General features: G+C 43.1%; 1 protein-coding gene across 2 annotated transcripts in view; it reads left to right on the top strand.

Annotated features, from left to right (window-relative positions):
- LOC106586461 (pre-mRNA-splicing factor CWC22 homolog) overlaps positions 1–17,339 on the top strand; it is a 60,770-nt gene that overhangs the window by 8,334 nt on the left and 35,097 nt on the right. For both annotated transcript variants that reach the window (XM_014173806.3, XM_014173807.3), the window contains exons 3-12: positions 3,475–3,743; positions 4,756–4,811; positions 4,981–5,067; positions 5,338–5,580; positions 8,627–8,755; positions 8,937–9,105; positions 9,292–9,481; positions 9,730–9,936; positions 16,821–16,883; positions 17,195–17,302. In XM_014173806.3, the coding sequence (XP_014029281.2) occupies positions 3,475–3,743; positions 4,756–4,811; positions 4,981–5,067; positions 5,338–5,580; positions 8,627–8,755; positions 8,937–9,105; positions 9,292–9,481; positions 9,730–9,936; positions 16,821–16,883; positions 17,195–17,302 (1,521 nt within the window). The remainder of the gene's footprint in view (positions 1–3,474; positions 3,744–4,755; positions 4,812–4,980; positions 5,068–5,337; positions 5,581–8,626; positions 8,756–8,936; positions 9,106–9,291; positions 9,482–9,729; positions 9,937–16,820; positions 16,884–17,194; positions 17,303–17,339) is intronic.

The following is a 17,339-nucleotide window of genomic DNA, read 5'->3' as shown; positions in this document are numbered from 1 at the left end:
GGGTTGAGGGGAGCTGAAGCTTGGGACTAAAAATAACAAAAAACAAGCTCACTAATGTTAAAATATACTGTGTCTGTAAAATGTATGTAGGTTTAGAATCTTTTTTGAAACGGCACAGCTGAAAATATGTCAAATCAAAACTGAATGGTGTTCAGAGATGGATGGAAGGGGTTGAGGGGAGCTGAAGGATGGGATTAAAAACAAACAATAGATAACTCATGTAAAATATGTGTCCATGAAATGTATATAGTATGTATAAGCTGGGAGTAGAAGTCTAAGTGTTGTTGTCCATTAGGGGAGGGTTAGTTGGGGGAAGATAATGGAAAATATGTTTAAAGTAATATATTTATAAAGTAAAATATATTTGGGGGATTGGAAATGATGCAGGCAATTACATTGATGGAAGCCACAATCTATTTGCAATGTTAAAGCTGATCCACCCCGTTAAATAAAAAATAAACAAGCGCAAAGAAGCTAAGACATACAGTGCATTCGGAAAGTATTCAGACCCCTTCTCTTTTTCCACATTTTCTAACTTATTCTAAAATGGATGACAAAAATATTTTTAAATCCTCAACAATCTACACACACTACCCCATAATGACAAAGCGAAAAGAGGTTTTCAGAAATGTTTGCAAATGTATACAAAATAAAAACAGATGCCTTATTTACATAAGTATTCAGACCCTTTGCTATGAGACTCAAAAATTATTTCTGGTGCATCCTGTTTCCATTGATCATCCTTGAGATGTTTCTACAACTTGATAAGAGTCCACCTGTGGTAAATTCAATTGAATGGACATGATTTGGAAAATCACACACCTGTCTATATGAGGTCCCACAGTTGACAATGTATGTCAGAACAAAAACCAAGCCATGAGCTGGCCGTCCAGCCAAACAGAGCAATCGGGATAAGGGCCCAGGGAGGTGACCAAGAACCCGATGGTCACTCTGACAGGGTTCCAGAGTTCCTCTGTGGAGATGGGGGAACCTTCCAGAAGGACAACCATCTCTGGAGCACTCCACCAATCGGGCCTTTATGGTAGAGTGGCCAGATAGAAGCCACTCCTCAGTAAAAGGCACATGACAGCCCAGTTGGACTTTGCCAAAAGGCACCTAAAGGACTCTCAGAATATTACAAACAAGATTCTCTGGTTTGATAAACCTCTCTGGGCCAGTGGGACGTCAGCGTCCCACTCTATTCAACAGCCAGTGGAATCGCATGGCGCGAAATACAAATACCTCACAAATGCTATAACTTCAATTTCTCAAACATATGACTATTTTACACCATTTGAAAGATAACTCTCCTTTATCTAACCACATTGTCCGATTTCAAAAAGGCTTTACAGCGAAAGCAAAACATTAGATTATGTCAGGAGAGTACCCAGCCAGAAATAATCACACACCCATTTTTCAAGCAAGCATATATGTCACAAAAACCAAAACCACAGCTAAATGCAGCACTAACCTTTGATGATCTTCATCAGATGACACTCCTAGGAAATTATGTTATACAATACATGCATGTTTTGTTCAATCAAGTTCATATTTATATCAAAAACCAGCTTTTTACATTAGCATGTGATGTTCAGAACTAGCATACCCCCCGCAAACTTCCGGTGAATTTACTAAATTACCCACGATTAACGTTGACAAAAAACATAACAATTATTTAAAGAATTATAGATACAGGACTCCTTTATGATATCGCGGTGTCAGATTTTAAAAAAGCTTTTCGGTGAAAGCACAATTTGCAATATTCTGAGTAGATAGCCCGGCCATCACGGCTAGCTAATTTGACACCCACCAAGTTTGGCCCTCACCAAACTCAGATTTACTATAAGAAAAATTGGATTACCTTTGCTGTTCTTCGTCAGAATGCACTCCCAGGACTTCTACTTCAACAACAAATGTTGTTTTGGTTCGAAATAATCCATAGTTATATCCAAATATCCTCCGTTTTGTTCGTGCGTTCAAGTCACTATCCGAAGGGGGCCGCGCCGACGCACTTCGTGACAAAAAAATTCTAAACATTCCATTACCGTACTGTAAAGCATGTCAAACGCTGTTTAAAATAAATGTTTATGCTATTTTTCTCGTAAAATAGCGATAATATACCAACCGAGCCACGTTGTTTTCGTTCAAAACACTGAAAGAAAAACATGGAGTCGTCTTGTGCATGCGCGCTCCAGTGTCATTGCTCCCAGAAGGACCACTAACAAAAACCCTTGCTGTTTTTCTCCCAGAGACCCCAGAGCTTTCGTTCAACTTTCTGGCGCCTTCTGAGAACCAATGAAAGCCTTAGAAAATGTCACGTTACAGCAGAGATGCTGTATTTTTGATAGAGATGCCCTAAAAGGCATTTTTATTCTTCAGTTGTGAACTGATCAATGCCCTCGTCTCCCTCACAATAATGGGTGCTACATCAAAGTCCTCTTTGGGCTGGTTTTAATTTTCCACTTACTCTATGGAATCTTCTCAGGTTTTGGCCTGCCATATGAGTTCTGTTATACTCAGACACCATTCAAACAGTTTTAGAAACTTTAGAGTGTTTTCTATCCAAATATACTAATTATATGCATATTCTTGTTTCTGGAAAAGAGTAGTAACCAGTTTAAATCGTACGTTTTTTATCCGGCCGTGAAAATACTGCCCCCTAGCCCCAACAGGTTAAAAACCAAGATTGAACTCTTAGGCCTGAATGCCAGCCGTCACTTCTGGAGGAAACTGCCGGGATGTTTTTCAGCGGCAGGGACTGGGAGACTCGTCAGGGTCGAGCGAAGATGAACAGAGCAAAGTACAGAGATCCTTGATTAAAAACCTGCTCCAGACTGGGGTGAAAGTTCACCTTCCAACAGGACAATGATCCTAAACAACACAGCAGTGGCTTCGGGACATATCTCTGAATGTCCTTGAGTGGCCCAGCCAGAGCTCGGACATGAACCCGATCGAACATCTCTGGAGAGACCTGAAAAAAGCTGTGGAGCGACGCTCCCCATCCAACCTGACAGAGCTTGAGAGGATCTGCAGAGAAGAATGGGAGAAACTCCCCAAATACAGGTGTGCAAAGATTGTAGTGTCATAACCAAGAAGACTCGAGGCTGTTATCGCTGCCAAAGGTGCTTCAACAAAGTACTGAGTAAAGGTTCTGAATACTTGTGATATTCCAGGTATTTATTTGTAATTTGCAACAATTTCTAAACCTGTTTTGCTTTGTCATTAGGGGCGAATTGTGTGTAGATTGATGAAGGGGGAAAAAACAATTTAATCAATTTTAGAATAAGGCTGTAACGTAATAAAATGTGTAAAAATTCAACGGTCTGAGTACTTTCAGAAAGCACTGTATGACTTTGTCTCCAAGAAAAAACAATGTCATTTTGGACTTAGACAACATTCCACCTTGTCCTACAATATCACGTAGAACTGCGTAGTAAAAGCCACTTATTAACCAAACTTTGTTTTTTTCTGCAGTGAAAGCTACAGAGGGGGCAGATAGCCCTGCAGCCAGTCCTGGACCCGACGATCCCAGAGCAGCCAGCCCCAGCTCAGAGGCCCCCATAGTTCTAGGCAGTCCTGGAGTGGCCAGTCCAGGAGTAGCCAGCTCCAGAGCCACCAGGGGTAGTAGGGCCCCATCCAGTGCCAGTGTCAGTCAGGAGGAAGATGAGTCCAGCGGCTCTGACGATGGGAGCAGTGATGAGGCAGTAGGCCGCAGGATGAAGAGCAGTGTGGCACAGATCATGGTGAGTGACTGACGCAGCCACATTCGTGGCCCATTTGCCAGACACAGTTTGGAAAGTAATCCTTCACCCCCAAAATACTTTCTGTTAGGGCTGGGCGTTATGGCCAATATATTGTATCACTGTATAAAAAAACAACTATTTTATGTTTTTGAAAAATAGAAGTTCTAAAATTGCCCTATGAGTAGTGTGTTACCCTGTTGTGGCAACACATACATTCTAAGTGGTTTCTTTCTCTATTCTGATTGTGTTATGCTTTCAACCCCAAAATATTTTCATAGATTTCTGCATTTCCTGTGCTCATTTGAGATCATTTCCACACTGCCACTTTGTTCACCCATATCATACAGCCAAATCTAGGCCTTATTTTTTGCCAAATGTTGCAATTGTGATTTGACTTGTGATTTAGAACCAACCACTTAAGTTAACTTTTGGAATCATGGCAATATAATGAATATTCTAATTCTATAGTTAGAATATAATAGTTGGTACTTTGAATACAGTGTTTGACATGACAACGAATGAAAATGCCAGGCAGGAGTTAATGTGACTGTGTAGGAACCAAAGTGTTAAATGTGTCCTAGAGGACAGTATAATCCATATAAAATATGGTCCTTGAGTGACGGGGCGGGTTCTAGGTCTGTGTGGAAAGCGAGAGAGATGACTGAAGTAGCAAAGTAAACTATGGACGTTACACATGGGGTCGGCATATCACATTTAACAAACATTCAAATACCATTATAGAAGGTTAAGTAAAAACCCAAACCGGTCCGTGCGTCACTACCGGTATATCGTGAAATACGATATACTGCCCAGCCCTACTGTCAGTGGAGATTTTTTATTGGCCATGCTTTTTAGTTGAGGACTAGGTTTCGTCTGTGTCTGACTGTCCGAGAAACAAACCCTCAACTGATATTCGTACATACTGTTAACGTTATGCGATTACAAAAGTTTGCAATGTGGTAATGTTGGTCGACACTGACCAGATGGGGGATTTTGACGTTGTATGTTCCAGCGTGGTCCAGATGACCAGAGTGCGAACAGAGGCAGGAGCCCCACCCCAGATGACATGTGAGTGACTATCTCTTAACCTGCAGATAAGAGCTAAAGGTCATCCCTTACTCTCCAGGCCTTCCCTCCTGATTCCGGGAATCCTTCAACTGGTATTTATGAAGAACCTGGTAACGTTGGGAAAGTCTCTGTAATTTTGCAACCCTACATCTGTTTCTCGTTGTTCCAGGGATGGTGATCGCCGCAGTTCCCGCTCTAGGTCCCGTTCCAGAAGTCGGGAGAGGGACCGGCGCCACGGTGGAGGAGGTTATGGCAGGTACGGAAACAGAACACGGCACAGTTTGGCTGCTTCCACTTGAGGTTTCCTTCTGGGGAGGTATTTCCTTGCCACTTCTGCTTGTTCTTTGGGGCCTAAGTTACTGTGAAGCACTTTGTGATGAATGTAAAAAGGGCTTTCTAAATATGATTGTTCTGTATCATGTTTACAGCTAATTTAGGGTAGGCCACATTTAGACTTGCCCTAGCTCCATTCTTAAAAAGATCTCCAAAGTACTGATATATTGACCTGCCTATGCCTCAACCACAGGTCAAGGGAGGATGATCGTAACAGGGACCGATACTATGAGCGCCAGTTGAGTCGTGACAGAGAGGCTGAGTTCAGGAGGAGAGGCCGGTCGCCCTCCCCAGCCCAGAAAGACCCTGCTGCAGAGGAACCACCAGTGAAGAAGAAGAAGGAGGAACTGGACCCTATCCTGACCAGGACTGGTGGAGCTTACATCCCCCCGGCCAAACTGCGCATGATGCAGGCCCAGATCACTGACAAGAGCAGGTGAGTTAAGCTGTTGTCTGAAAACATAGAAATATAATTATTAGAATGGACATTCCCATTTAGATTGCTGTGGTCTGAGGGGCTTTATCCATTCTATGGATTCTATATCTGCCTGTTATCACAGAACAAATACTCATGGATGGTGAAGTCAAACTCAAGACTACAATCAAATAATGAAACATTATCATATTTCTAATATAAAAGAATGCCCTAAATGAAGTGATTCTAAGATGCTGTCTAGTAAGTTGATGGCCACACAATAGATAATCATTTTTGGTCTGGTGGGAGCTAGGTGTTGAAGCTAGAGGCTAAAATGAACAGCTGATTCTCTAAGAGCGGCGTGAATATCTATGTTTCTGTCTGAAATGGCACCCTAATCCCTATGTAGTGCTATATAGGGAATCCCTGCATTGTACTATATGGACTTGGATGCTATTTCGGACATAGACTATCTGTAGTTCAAGGTGTTTTCACAGTCACCTTCCTGTCATTTCTTGGAATAGCATTTTGGCGCCTTGAGTCCGAGTACCCTGAGACGAGGTTCTGCGTCCCAAATAGCACCCAACTCCCTATGTAGTGTACTACTTTTCATCAGAGTGCCTTGGGCCCTGGTCAGGAGTAGGGTGCTATTTGGGACACAGAAAAGGTGGCGACGATAATGAAGTAGTGATTGGTTCAATGAGATCTTCTGGAGCAGAGCAGGGCAACGAAGGAGTTAGCCTGGCCTGCTATCCTTCTTTCCTCACAGAGCCTTCAAGCACATACATACACTCAGCACGTGCACACACACACACACACACACACACACACACACACACACACACACACACACACACACACACACACACACACACACACACACCCACGTCCACACAGGTACACTCTGAGCCTACTCTAGGGTCCCTGAATAAAGCATCACATCAATATATATATATCACACACAGTTGAAGTCAGAAGTTTACATACACTTAGGTTGGAGTCATTAAAACTCGTTTTTCAACCACTCCACAAATGTCTTGTTAACAAACTATGGTTTTGGCAAGTCGTTTAGGACATCTACTTTGTGCATGACACAAGTAATTTTTCCAACAATTGTTTACAGATTATTTAACTTATAATTTACTGTATCACAATTTCAGTGGGTCAGAAGTTTACATACACCAAGTTGACTGTGCCTTTAAACAGCTTGGACAATTCCAGACAATTATGTCATGGCTTTAGAAGCTTCTGATAGGCTAATTGACATAATTTGAGTCAATTGGAGGTGTACCTGTGGATGTATTTCATTGCCTACCTTCAAACTCAGTGCCTCTTTGCTTGACATCATGGGAAAATCAAAACAAATCAGCCAAGACCTCAGAAAAAGAATTGTAGACCTCCACAAGTCTGGTTCATCCTTGGGAGCAATTTCCAGATGCCTGAAGGTACCACGTTCATCTGTACAAACAATAGTATGCAAATATAAACACCATGGGACCACGCAGCCGCCATACCGCTCAGGAAGGAGACGTGTTCTGTCTCCTAGAATGAGCGTACTTTGGTGCGGAAAGTGCAAATCAATCCCAGAACAACAGCAAAGGACCTTGTGAAGATGCTGGAGGAAACGGGTACAAAAGTATCTATATCCACAGTAAAACGAGTCCTATATCGACATAACCTGAAAGGCCGCTCAGCAAGGAAGAAGCCACTGCTCCAAAAAAGCCAGACTACGGTTTGCAACTGCACATGGGGACAAAGATCGTACTTTTAGGAAAAATGTTCTCTGGTCTGATGAAACAAAAATAGAACTGTTTGGCCATAATGACCACCGTTATGTTTGGAGGTAAAAGGGGGAGGCTTGCAAGCCTGAAGAACACCATCCCAAACGTGAAGCACGGAGGTGGCAGCATCATGTTGTGGGGGTGCTTTGCTGCAGGAGGGACTGGTGCACTTCACAAAATAGATGGCATCATGAGGAAGAAAATTATGTGGATAAAGCTTGGTCGCAAATGGGTCTTCCAAATGGACAATGACCCCAAGCATACTTCCAAAGTTGTGGCAAAATGGCTTAAGGATTACAAAGTCAAGGTATCCTGTGTGGCTCGCTTGGTAGAGCATGGCACTTGCAATGCCAGGGTTGTGGGTTCGATTCCCATGGGGGACCAGTATGGAAAAATGTATGCACTCACTACTGTAAGTCGCTCTGGATAAGAGCGTCTGCGAAATGACTAAAATGTAAATGTATGGAGTGGCCATCGCAAAGCCCTGACCTCAGCCCTATAGAACATTTTTGGGCAGAACTAAAAAAGCGTGTGCGAGCAACGAGGCATACAAACCTGACTCAGTTACACCAGCTCTGTAAGAAGGAATGGGCCAAAATTCACCCAACTTATTGTGGGAAGCTTGTTGAAGGCTACCCAAAACGTTTTACCGAAGTTAAACATTTTAAAGGCAATGCTACGAAATACTAATTGAGTGTATTTCAACTTCTGACCCACTGGGAATGTGATGAAAGAAATAAAAGCTGAAATAAGTCATTCTCTCTACTATTATTCTGACATTTCACATTCTTAAAATATAGTGGTGATCCTAACTGACCTAAAACAGGGAATTTTTACTAGGATTAAATGTCAGTAATTGTGAAACTGTGTTTTAAATGTATTTGGCTAAGGTGTATGTAAACTTCCGACTTCAACATTATTTATTTATCGGTGGAACTGGGAAAAGCAGTTATGTCTATTAACCAGGCTGAAGGTGTTATAAATTAGATAATTGTTTTGCGGTAGTCTTGTGTAGGTACTGACATTTTAGGAAGTATTGCTTTGGAAAGGAATTTGAAATATGTTCTGCTTTGTGGAAAGTGTGTTGTAGAAATGCACTGTTAGCATGTACTGTTATTATTACTTGGTTGCACACATCCCTGCTGCACTCACCATTCTGAAATGAGCTGAGTCAACTCAGCATGCAGCTGTAAGGCTGCGTTACTCTATAACTGCCTTTTGACTGCTGTTGTAAAAATGGCTATATGAATACATTTGATTGATAAGGATTTTTCTCCTGTTTCCAGTCTGGCGTACCAGCGTATGAGCTGGGAGGCTCTGAAGAAGTCCATCAACGGTCTGATCAACAAGGTGAATGTGTCCAACATCGCCATGATCATTCAGGAACTGCTGCAGGAAAACATTGTTAGGGGCAGGTAATGGCTCCAGCTTGATTTATCAATCAATTGTATTACTTTTTAGCTTTGAGACATGGATTATTTTGGTTAAGTCATTTTTAAGTGCAGATCATTAATGTGTGTTTGTCTGGCCGTCCGTCTCTGTCTGTCTGTATGTCTGTCTCGTATCCATGTCTGTCGGTCCATGTCCATTCTCCAGAGGTCTCCTGGCCAGGTCCACCCTGCAGGCCCAGAGTGCTTCGGCCACCTTCACCCACGTCTATGCTGCTGTGGTAGCCATCATCAACTCTAAGTTCCCTCAGATAGGAGAGCTCATCCTCAAGAGACTCATCCTTAACTTCCGCAAGGGCTACCGGAGGAACGACAAGGTGACTAGCTGCTGCCTTGTTTAGTTTTGACATCATAACCATGTGATGGAAAGACACAGTGACTGCTTCAGCTACTTCAGTCACTCCTGCCTCATTTATACATATAACGTTGATACATATTATGGAGAAGTTCAGAGCTCAGCTGTTTAACTCTTTCTAATACATTTTGTATTCTTTTTTTTTCAGGCACAATGTCTCACGGCATCAAAGTTTGTTGCTCACCTCGTCAATCAGAATGTGGCCCATGAGGTCTTGTGTCTGGAGATATTGACTCTGCTCCTGGAGAGACCTACAGACGACAGCGTGGAGGTGTCCATCAGCTTCCTCAAGGAGTGTGGCCTCAAACTCACGGAGGTTTCCCCTAGGGGCATCAATGGTACATAGCTATACACTGAGGTCTCCCCTAGGGGCATTAATGGTCCATGGCTATGCAGAACACGTCCGCTCTTACAGTTTGACCAGGCTTGTGAAAAGGAAGCATTAGTTCCATCACAGCTACAGAATCCTTTTAGCACTCCCATCACAGCTCATTCAGAGAAATCAAGGGATTTCTTTATTTCTCTGGTGTTCTTATGTCCCATTTCGCTTGTTATCTAATTCAAACACTGTCTCTTCTGTTTTCAGCCATTTTCGAGCGGCTGCGCAACATCCTTCACGAGTCAGAGATTGACAAGCGGGTGCAGTACATGATCGAAGTGATGTTTGCTATCAGGAAGGATGGGTTTAAGGACCACCCTATCGTCCCAGAGGGGCTGGACCTGGTGGAGGAAGAAGATCAGTTCACACACATGCTGCCCCTAGAGGACGACTACAACCAAGAAGATATACTCAGTAAGATGCTACAGATTATGTTTATTAGGTACACCCATCTAGTACCGGGTCGGACCCCCTTTGCCACCAGAACAGCCTGAATTCTTCGGGGCATCGATTCTACAAGGTGTGGCGCTCAAACGTTGCTCAATTGATATCAAGGGACCTATCGTGAGCCAGGAAACCTTCCCCACACCATCGCCACCAGCCTGTACCGTTGACACCAGGCATCATGGGGCCATGGACTCGTGCTGCTTACTCCAAATCCTTACTCTGCCATCAGCATGACGCAACAGGAACTGGGATTTGTCTGACTAGGCAATGTTTATCCACTTCTCAATTGTCCAGTGTTGGTGATGGCGTGCCCACTGGAGCCACTTCTTGTTTTTAGCCGATAGGAGTGGAACCTGGTATGGTCGTCTGCTACAATAGCCCATCTGTAACAAGGACCGACAAGTTGTGCGTTCCAAGATGCCATTCTGCACACATTGTTGTACTGTGCCGTTATTTGTGGCCCGCCTCTTACCTTGCATTATTCTTGCCATTCTCCTTCGACCTCTCATCAACGAGCTGTTTTTGGCCACAGCACTGCTGCTGACTGGATGTTTTTTTGTTTCTCACCATTGTCGTGCGTGAAAAGCCCAGGAGGCCAGACGTTTCTGAGATACTAGACGATCACTTGGCACTTGTTTTTAATCGAGCAGTAACTGAATGCCTTGATGCCTGCCTGCCTGCTTTATATAGCAGGCCACGTGACTCACTGTCTGTGGGAGAGAACCATTTTTGTGAACGGCGTCGTGTACCAAATAAACTGGCTACAGAGTGGCCCTGTGTATAGAATATATATATTTATTTTTTATTTATTTAACCTTCATTTAACTAGGCACGTCAGTTAAGAATGACGGCCTACACCGGCCAAACCCGGACGACGCTGGGCCAATTGTGGGCTGCCCAATGGGTTTCGCAATCACGGCCGGTCGTGATAGAGCTTGGATACGAACCAGGGTGTCGGTAGTGACACCTCTAGCACTGAGATGCATTGCCTTAGGCTGCTGCGCCACTCCAGAGCCTCTAGTAGAGAGTCCCTAGTAGGGACAGTTCACACCCATGCTGCCCCTAGAGGATGACTACAGCCAAGAAGATATCCTGAGTAAGGTAGTACCAGGCTTTCACATACTGTAGGCCTAACCAGCCAAGACTTTATTAAAAAACAAATTGTCCTCACCTAGGGCTGTGGCGGTCACGACATTTCGTCAGCCGGTGATTGTCAAGCAAATAACTGTCGTCCTCATGGTAATTGACAGTTAATTAACATAAACACATTTAGCATCTATTGGCTTCCACACACAGCCTACAAGACATTTTAAAAAGTCACCTTCACATTAAATCTATTATTTTAGACAGGTCTAAAGAAGCATGTAGTCTATTTCAGAAGAACAGAATAGCATACTATGAGTTGTCCTGATGTGGCTATGACAAATGGCTGTGGGCTACACTAGTTCATTTAGCAGACAAGATTTGCTTAGAATTCCGTGGCATTATTTTATAGTCTGAAGAATACAATTGAACAAAGCTGAATAAAATATAAATATTTTCTCAATGATTTGAGGGAGTGCTCACATGCGGCTACTATGTGTTGAGCGGTTAACAAAGAAATAGGTACTCCTATATGCTTCATTTGGTGTTATTAATGTAACTTTAGTAGTTCTACAAATGTTGGGCTACATGTTTAGATTTTAATGTTGTAAGGCTGCATGATGAGACTAATGATGATTTTGAAAAACGTGGCTTGAAAGGCATGAGCTCTGCTTTGTTTTTTGCGCAGGCTGTACACACTCCAGTAGTCTCTCATTCACAATTTGACAAGCACTTGATAATGCCTTGAATTTCACGGTGGCTTCCCCTTTGTGGCTGTAAGTCACCCTAAAAAAAATCCATGCCTTTTGTGGTCCAGTGCTGCATTGTGCCCTTCTCCCTGAGTGTGCTGTGCAATCCGAAGCGTCTTTCACTTACATGGCTCTCCGTCACGTGATCGGGTCTTTCTCACAGGCTACAAGTGAAGACCGACACATCGGGAATACAACTGCGCACGTCCTTATCCAATTCCGAGGTGCATAATGAAGATATTGGAAGAATTGTCCACATTTACTTTCCGTCAGCTAACAAGATGAGTAGGCCTAATGAACAGCAAAAGCACTATCCTATGTCAATCTACTATTCCCCATAGTACAAAGGTCTACCTATTCTGTGCGAGGAACACATATTTCAAACATAGTTGTGGGATGCGATAGATCCCAAATTAATACATCCATTAGCATCAAAAAAACGTTTAAAAGCAATGAGGCTGACTCAACAAATCAGAGTATTTATCTTCAAATGTTGGTAAGCTACTAGGCAATTTCTTCACATTATAAGCGCAGCAATGTGCCCATGGTAGTAGGCTATAAGCGTGAATGTTCCATTAGCAGAAAACACCATTAGCAAAAGTGACCGCAAATGCAGTTATGCATGTAATGCTTTTATTATAATGGTGCATTTTTATGTGGAAAATTATCTTCCCCAAACTTGAAACTCACACGCTGCTTATGTATGCCAGTTAGGCTCTACACCCCTTGTAAAGCGGATTAATGTGCTTCATTTTAAGAAGGTATTTGGCCAATTTAGTTGTGATACTACAAACCTTATTAAAACATATAGGCACATGGGCTAGGCTATTCAAAAAGGTGTGCGACTGATTAAAAAAAGTTGCCCAAAGAAGGCATTGTTTCTTACCTTATGCTGGGCATCATTCACAAGTGATAATATATAATTCACAAGTGATATTGTCACCCGTCAGACTATTCTTGATTTAATCTTGTCTTTACATGTACTAAATCATATGTCTGACATTTAATTTAGAATGGACCATTATCATGCACCTGTCTCGAAACAGGGGCAGCGGGAAAAAATACATGTAATCTATGCACTTAAATACCGAATGGAGGACACTTTTCCCCATTGTTTATTTTCACGTAGGCTTTACTCCTGTTGGAAATATAAGCAATGTGCTTAATATTAGGAAAGTTGAGAAATAAATATAGTAGGCCTAGCCTATAGAAAGCTGATGGAATCCTATTTTTATTAGCGGCTGTCACTGTTTTCTCGCGCAATTGCATAGCCTTTAGAAATGTTGTGCAACATGAGCTCATGGGCTCTCATGAAGTGTTTGATTAGATTTTCCATACATTTGCATTTATTTCATAGTGGTTAGAGGAACAATAGAGTGCTGAGTACCAGGCAATTAGCAAGTTTGGTAGGCTACTAATGACCAGCATCAGAGCTTGGAGAAGCCTAATTACTGTGACTAAACGTGTGTGATATGGCGCCGCCAGAGATGGTTGCTTCGCTTTCTTAGGAAACTATGCAGTATTTTTGTTTTTTTATGTATTATTTCTTACACTGTTACCACAGGAAATCTTAAGTCTTATTACATACAGCCGGGAAGAACTATTGGATATAAGAGCAATGTCAACTTACCAGGATTACGACTTTCCCGAAGTGGATCCTCTGTTTGGACCACCACCCAGGACAATGGATCTGATCCCAGTACGCGACCCAAAACAACAGCGCCACAGACGGAGTGGTCTTCTGGTCAGGCTCCGTAGACGGGCTTACCGCTCCCGAGTATACTACTCGCCAATGTCCAGTCTCTTGACAACAAGGTAGACGAAATTCGAGCAAGGGTTGCCTCCCAGAGAGACATCAGAGATTGTAACATTCTCTGTTTCACGGAAACATGGCTCACTCGGGATGCATAATCAGAGTCGGTACAGCCACCCGATTTCTTCACGCATCGCACCGACAGAAACAAACATCTCTCTGGTAATAAGAAGGGCAGGGGTGTATGCCTTATGATTAACGAGTCGTGGTGTGATCATAACATACAGGACCTCAAGTCCTTTTGTTCACCTGACCTAGAATTTCTTACAATCAAATGCCGACCGCATTATCTACCAAGAGAATTCTCTTCGATTATAATATACAGCCGTGTATACCCCTCCCCCAAGCAGACACCTCGACGGCCCTGAAAGAACTTCATTGGACTCTGTGTAAACTGGAAACCACATATCCTGAGGCTGCATTTATTGTAGCTGGGGATTTTAACAAGGCTAATCTGAAAACAAGGCTCCCTAAATTTTATCAGCATATCGAATGCGCGACCCGGGCTGGCAAAATTCTGGATCATTGCTACTCTAACTTCCGCGACGCATACAAAGCCTTCCCTCGCCCTTTCGGCAAATCTGACCACGACTCCATTTTGTTGCTTCCAGCCTATAGACAGAAACTAAAACAGGAAACGCACGTGCTCAGGTCTGTTCAACGCTGGTCCGACCAATCTGATTCCACGCTTCAAGATTGCTTTGATCACGTGGACTGGGATATGTTCTGGATAGTCTCAGACAACAACATTGATGAACACGCTCATTCGGTGAGCGAATTTATTAGCAAGTGCATCGGTGATGGTGTACCCATGGTAACTATTAAAATCTTCCCCAACCAGAAACCGTGGATTGATGGCAGCATTCGCGAAAAAATAAAAGCGCAAACCAATGCTTTTAATCATGGCAAGGCGACCGGAAACATGACCAAATACAAACAGTGTAGCTATTCCTTCCACAAGGCAATCAAACAAGCTAAGCGTCAGTATAGAGACAAAGTAGAGTCGCAATTCAACGGCTCAGACACGAGACGTATGTGGCAGGGTCTACAGTCAATCACGGACTACAAAAAAAAAACAGCCCCGTTGCGGACACGGACGTCTTGCTCCCAGACAAACTAAACAACTTCTTTGCTCGCTTTGAGGACAATACAGTGCCACATACAGTGTCCTTCACCGCAGCCAACTTTGAGTAAAACATTTAAACATGTTAACCCTCGCAAGGCTCTCTAGCCGCGTACTCAGAGCATGCGCAGACTAGCTGGCTGGTGTGTTTACGGACATATTCAATCAATCCCTATCCTAGTCTGCTGTTCCCACATGCTTCAAGAGGGCAACCATTGTTCCTGTTCCCAAGAAAGCTAAGGTAACTGAGCTAAACGACTATCGCCCCGTAGCACTCACTTCCGTCATCATGAAGTGCTTTGAGAGACTAGTCAAGGATCATATCACCTCTACCTTACGACGAGGAGGGGAGGGCCCACCCTCGACATCAACAAAACAAATGAGATGCTCGTGGACTTCAGGAAACAGCAGAGGGAGCACCTCCCTATCCACACCGACGAGACCGTAGTGGAGAAGGTGGAAAGTTCCACGGCGTACACATCACGGACAAACTGAAATGGTCCACACAGACAGCGTGGTGAAGAAGGCGCCACAGCGCCTCTTCAACCTCAGGAGGCTGAAGAAATGTGGCTTGTCACCAAAAACACTCACAAACTTTTACAGATGCCCAATCGAGAGCATCCTGTCGGGCTGTATCACCGCCTGCTACGGCAACTGCTCCGCCCACAACCGTAAGGCTCTCTAGAGGGTAGTGAGGTCTGCACAACGCATCACCGGGTGCAAACTACCTGCTCTCCAGGACACCTACATCACCCGCTGTCACAGGAAGGCCCCGCTATCATCCAGAAGGCGAGGTCAGTACAGGTGCATCAAAGCTGGGACCGAGAGACTGAAAAACAACTATCTCAAGGCCATCAGACTGTTAAACAGCCATCGCTAACATTGAGTGGCTTCTGCCAACATACTGACTCAAATCTCTAGCCACTTTAATAATAAAAAATTGGATGTAATAAATGTCACTTTAAACAATGCCACTTTATAAAATGTTTACATACCCTACATTACTCATCTCATATGTATATACTGTACTCTATACCCTCTACTGCATATTGCCTGTGCCGTTCGGCCATCGCTCATCCATATATTTATATGTACACATTCTTATTCATTCCTTTACACTTGTGTGTGTGTATAAGGTAGTTGTTGTGAAGTTGTTAGATTACTTGTTAGATATTCCTGCACTGTCGGAACTAGAAGCACAAGCATTTCGCTGCACTCGCATTAACATCTGCTAACCATGTGTATGTGACCAATCAAATTTGATTTGATGTGGAATTTGACTGACTCGTGACTGCCGGTGTGGCAGTAATATGGTCACCACAACAGTCCTATCCTCACCCTACTTAATTGCACTGTTCTGAAATAACTGACAATGTGAAAGCCAGCCAATGGTTAGCTTCCACCATGTGGTTTTCAACTATCAAGACTATTCAAATCTGTGTAAATGAAGGGGAGAAGAGAACATGTTTTTAAGAAAATCCGATTGAGCCATATCTGTGATGGCTTAGTTTTCAGCATGACTGTTCATTGCCAGGGGAGAGAGAATACCCTGTCCCATTATTCAGTCAATTCACCTGCTGTCCTTTAGGGCCCTAAGGATTATGAGCTAATTATACTGGTATAGCTGGGGGTTTCCTCTATCAGTCTCTCTATAGATGTCCCAGTGTGGAATGATGTTCTCTGAGAGGAGAGAAATCGCAGCGTTCGCCTCTGCCCTCTTTATCTCACTCCCTCGCTCTCTCGTAAAAGAGGGTTATATTTTCAGACTGACATTAAGATTCCGCTTCTATTTATGTTTGTTCAATTCAACAGATGATGAACATATTTTCTGTAGCTTCAGCACATACACACTTGTCCTAATTGGAAAATCTATACAAGCGTCCCTTCAGGGTGCAAGAGAAGGGAAGAAAGCCATTATCACTTTAAGCCCTGATATGAAATGCATCCTAATACACAATGAGTGTGTTTTTATGGGTAATTACTTCTGATTGTGGCTCATTTGCAATGACTTTAATTGCTCTGGAATGTAGTAATTGCAAACGAATGGTTGCTATTAAAAACAATAATGTTCTGTATCTTGCAGATGTCTTTAAGATGGATACAGACTTCTTGGAGAACGAGGAGAAGTACAAAGCAATTAAAAAGGGTGAGTTGCTAGATGGATCACAATGCCAGTGATTGCCCTAAGGCAAAGCACAGCATTTGACTTTGAACTGAATATGGTTTAATGTGTAATGGGTTATTGTTGTCTGGCAGCTACCTAGCTAATGTTGCAGCTACTACATACAGACTTTATACGCTGATCAACTGAATTCCACCATAATGTGCCATAATTTCAGATGGTTATTGTAAAAGATGGTGTTCTCCATGACATACCTGGTTAAGTAAATACAAATGTTGGAGAAAGTATGTGTGCTAGTGTACAGTATGTCATATGACCATCTCTTTTCCCCACAGAGATCCTGGATGAGGGCAGCAGCGACTCTGGAGAGGATGCCGATGGAAGTGATGATGATGAAGATGATGATAATGATGGAGAAAAGGAGGGGGAAGAGGGTGGAGATGGTATGCATGCAACATCTTATTGATTTGAAAAATCACA

This window comes from Salmo salar, chromosome 25, assembly GCF_965601325.2.
Source record: "Salmo salar chromosome 25, fSalSal1, whole genome shotgun sequence".
Classification (NCBI taxonomy): domain Eukaryota; kingdom Metazoa; phylum Chordata; class Actinopteri; order Salmoniformes; family Salmonidae; genus Salmo; species Salmo salar.
The sequence above is the reverse complement of the archived record's forward strand: the minus strand, read 5'-3'. Positions and strand labels throughout refer to the sequence as shown.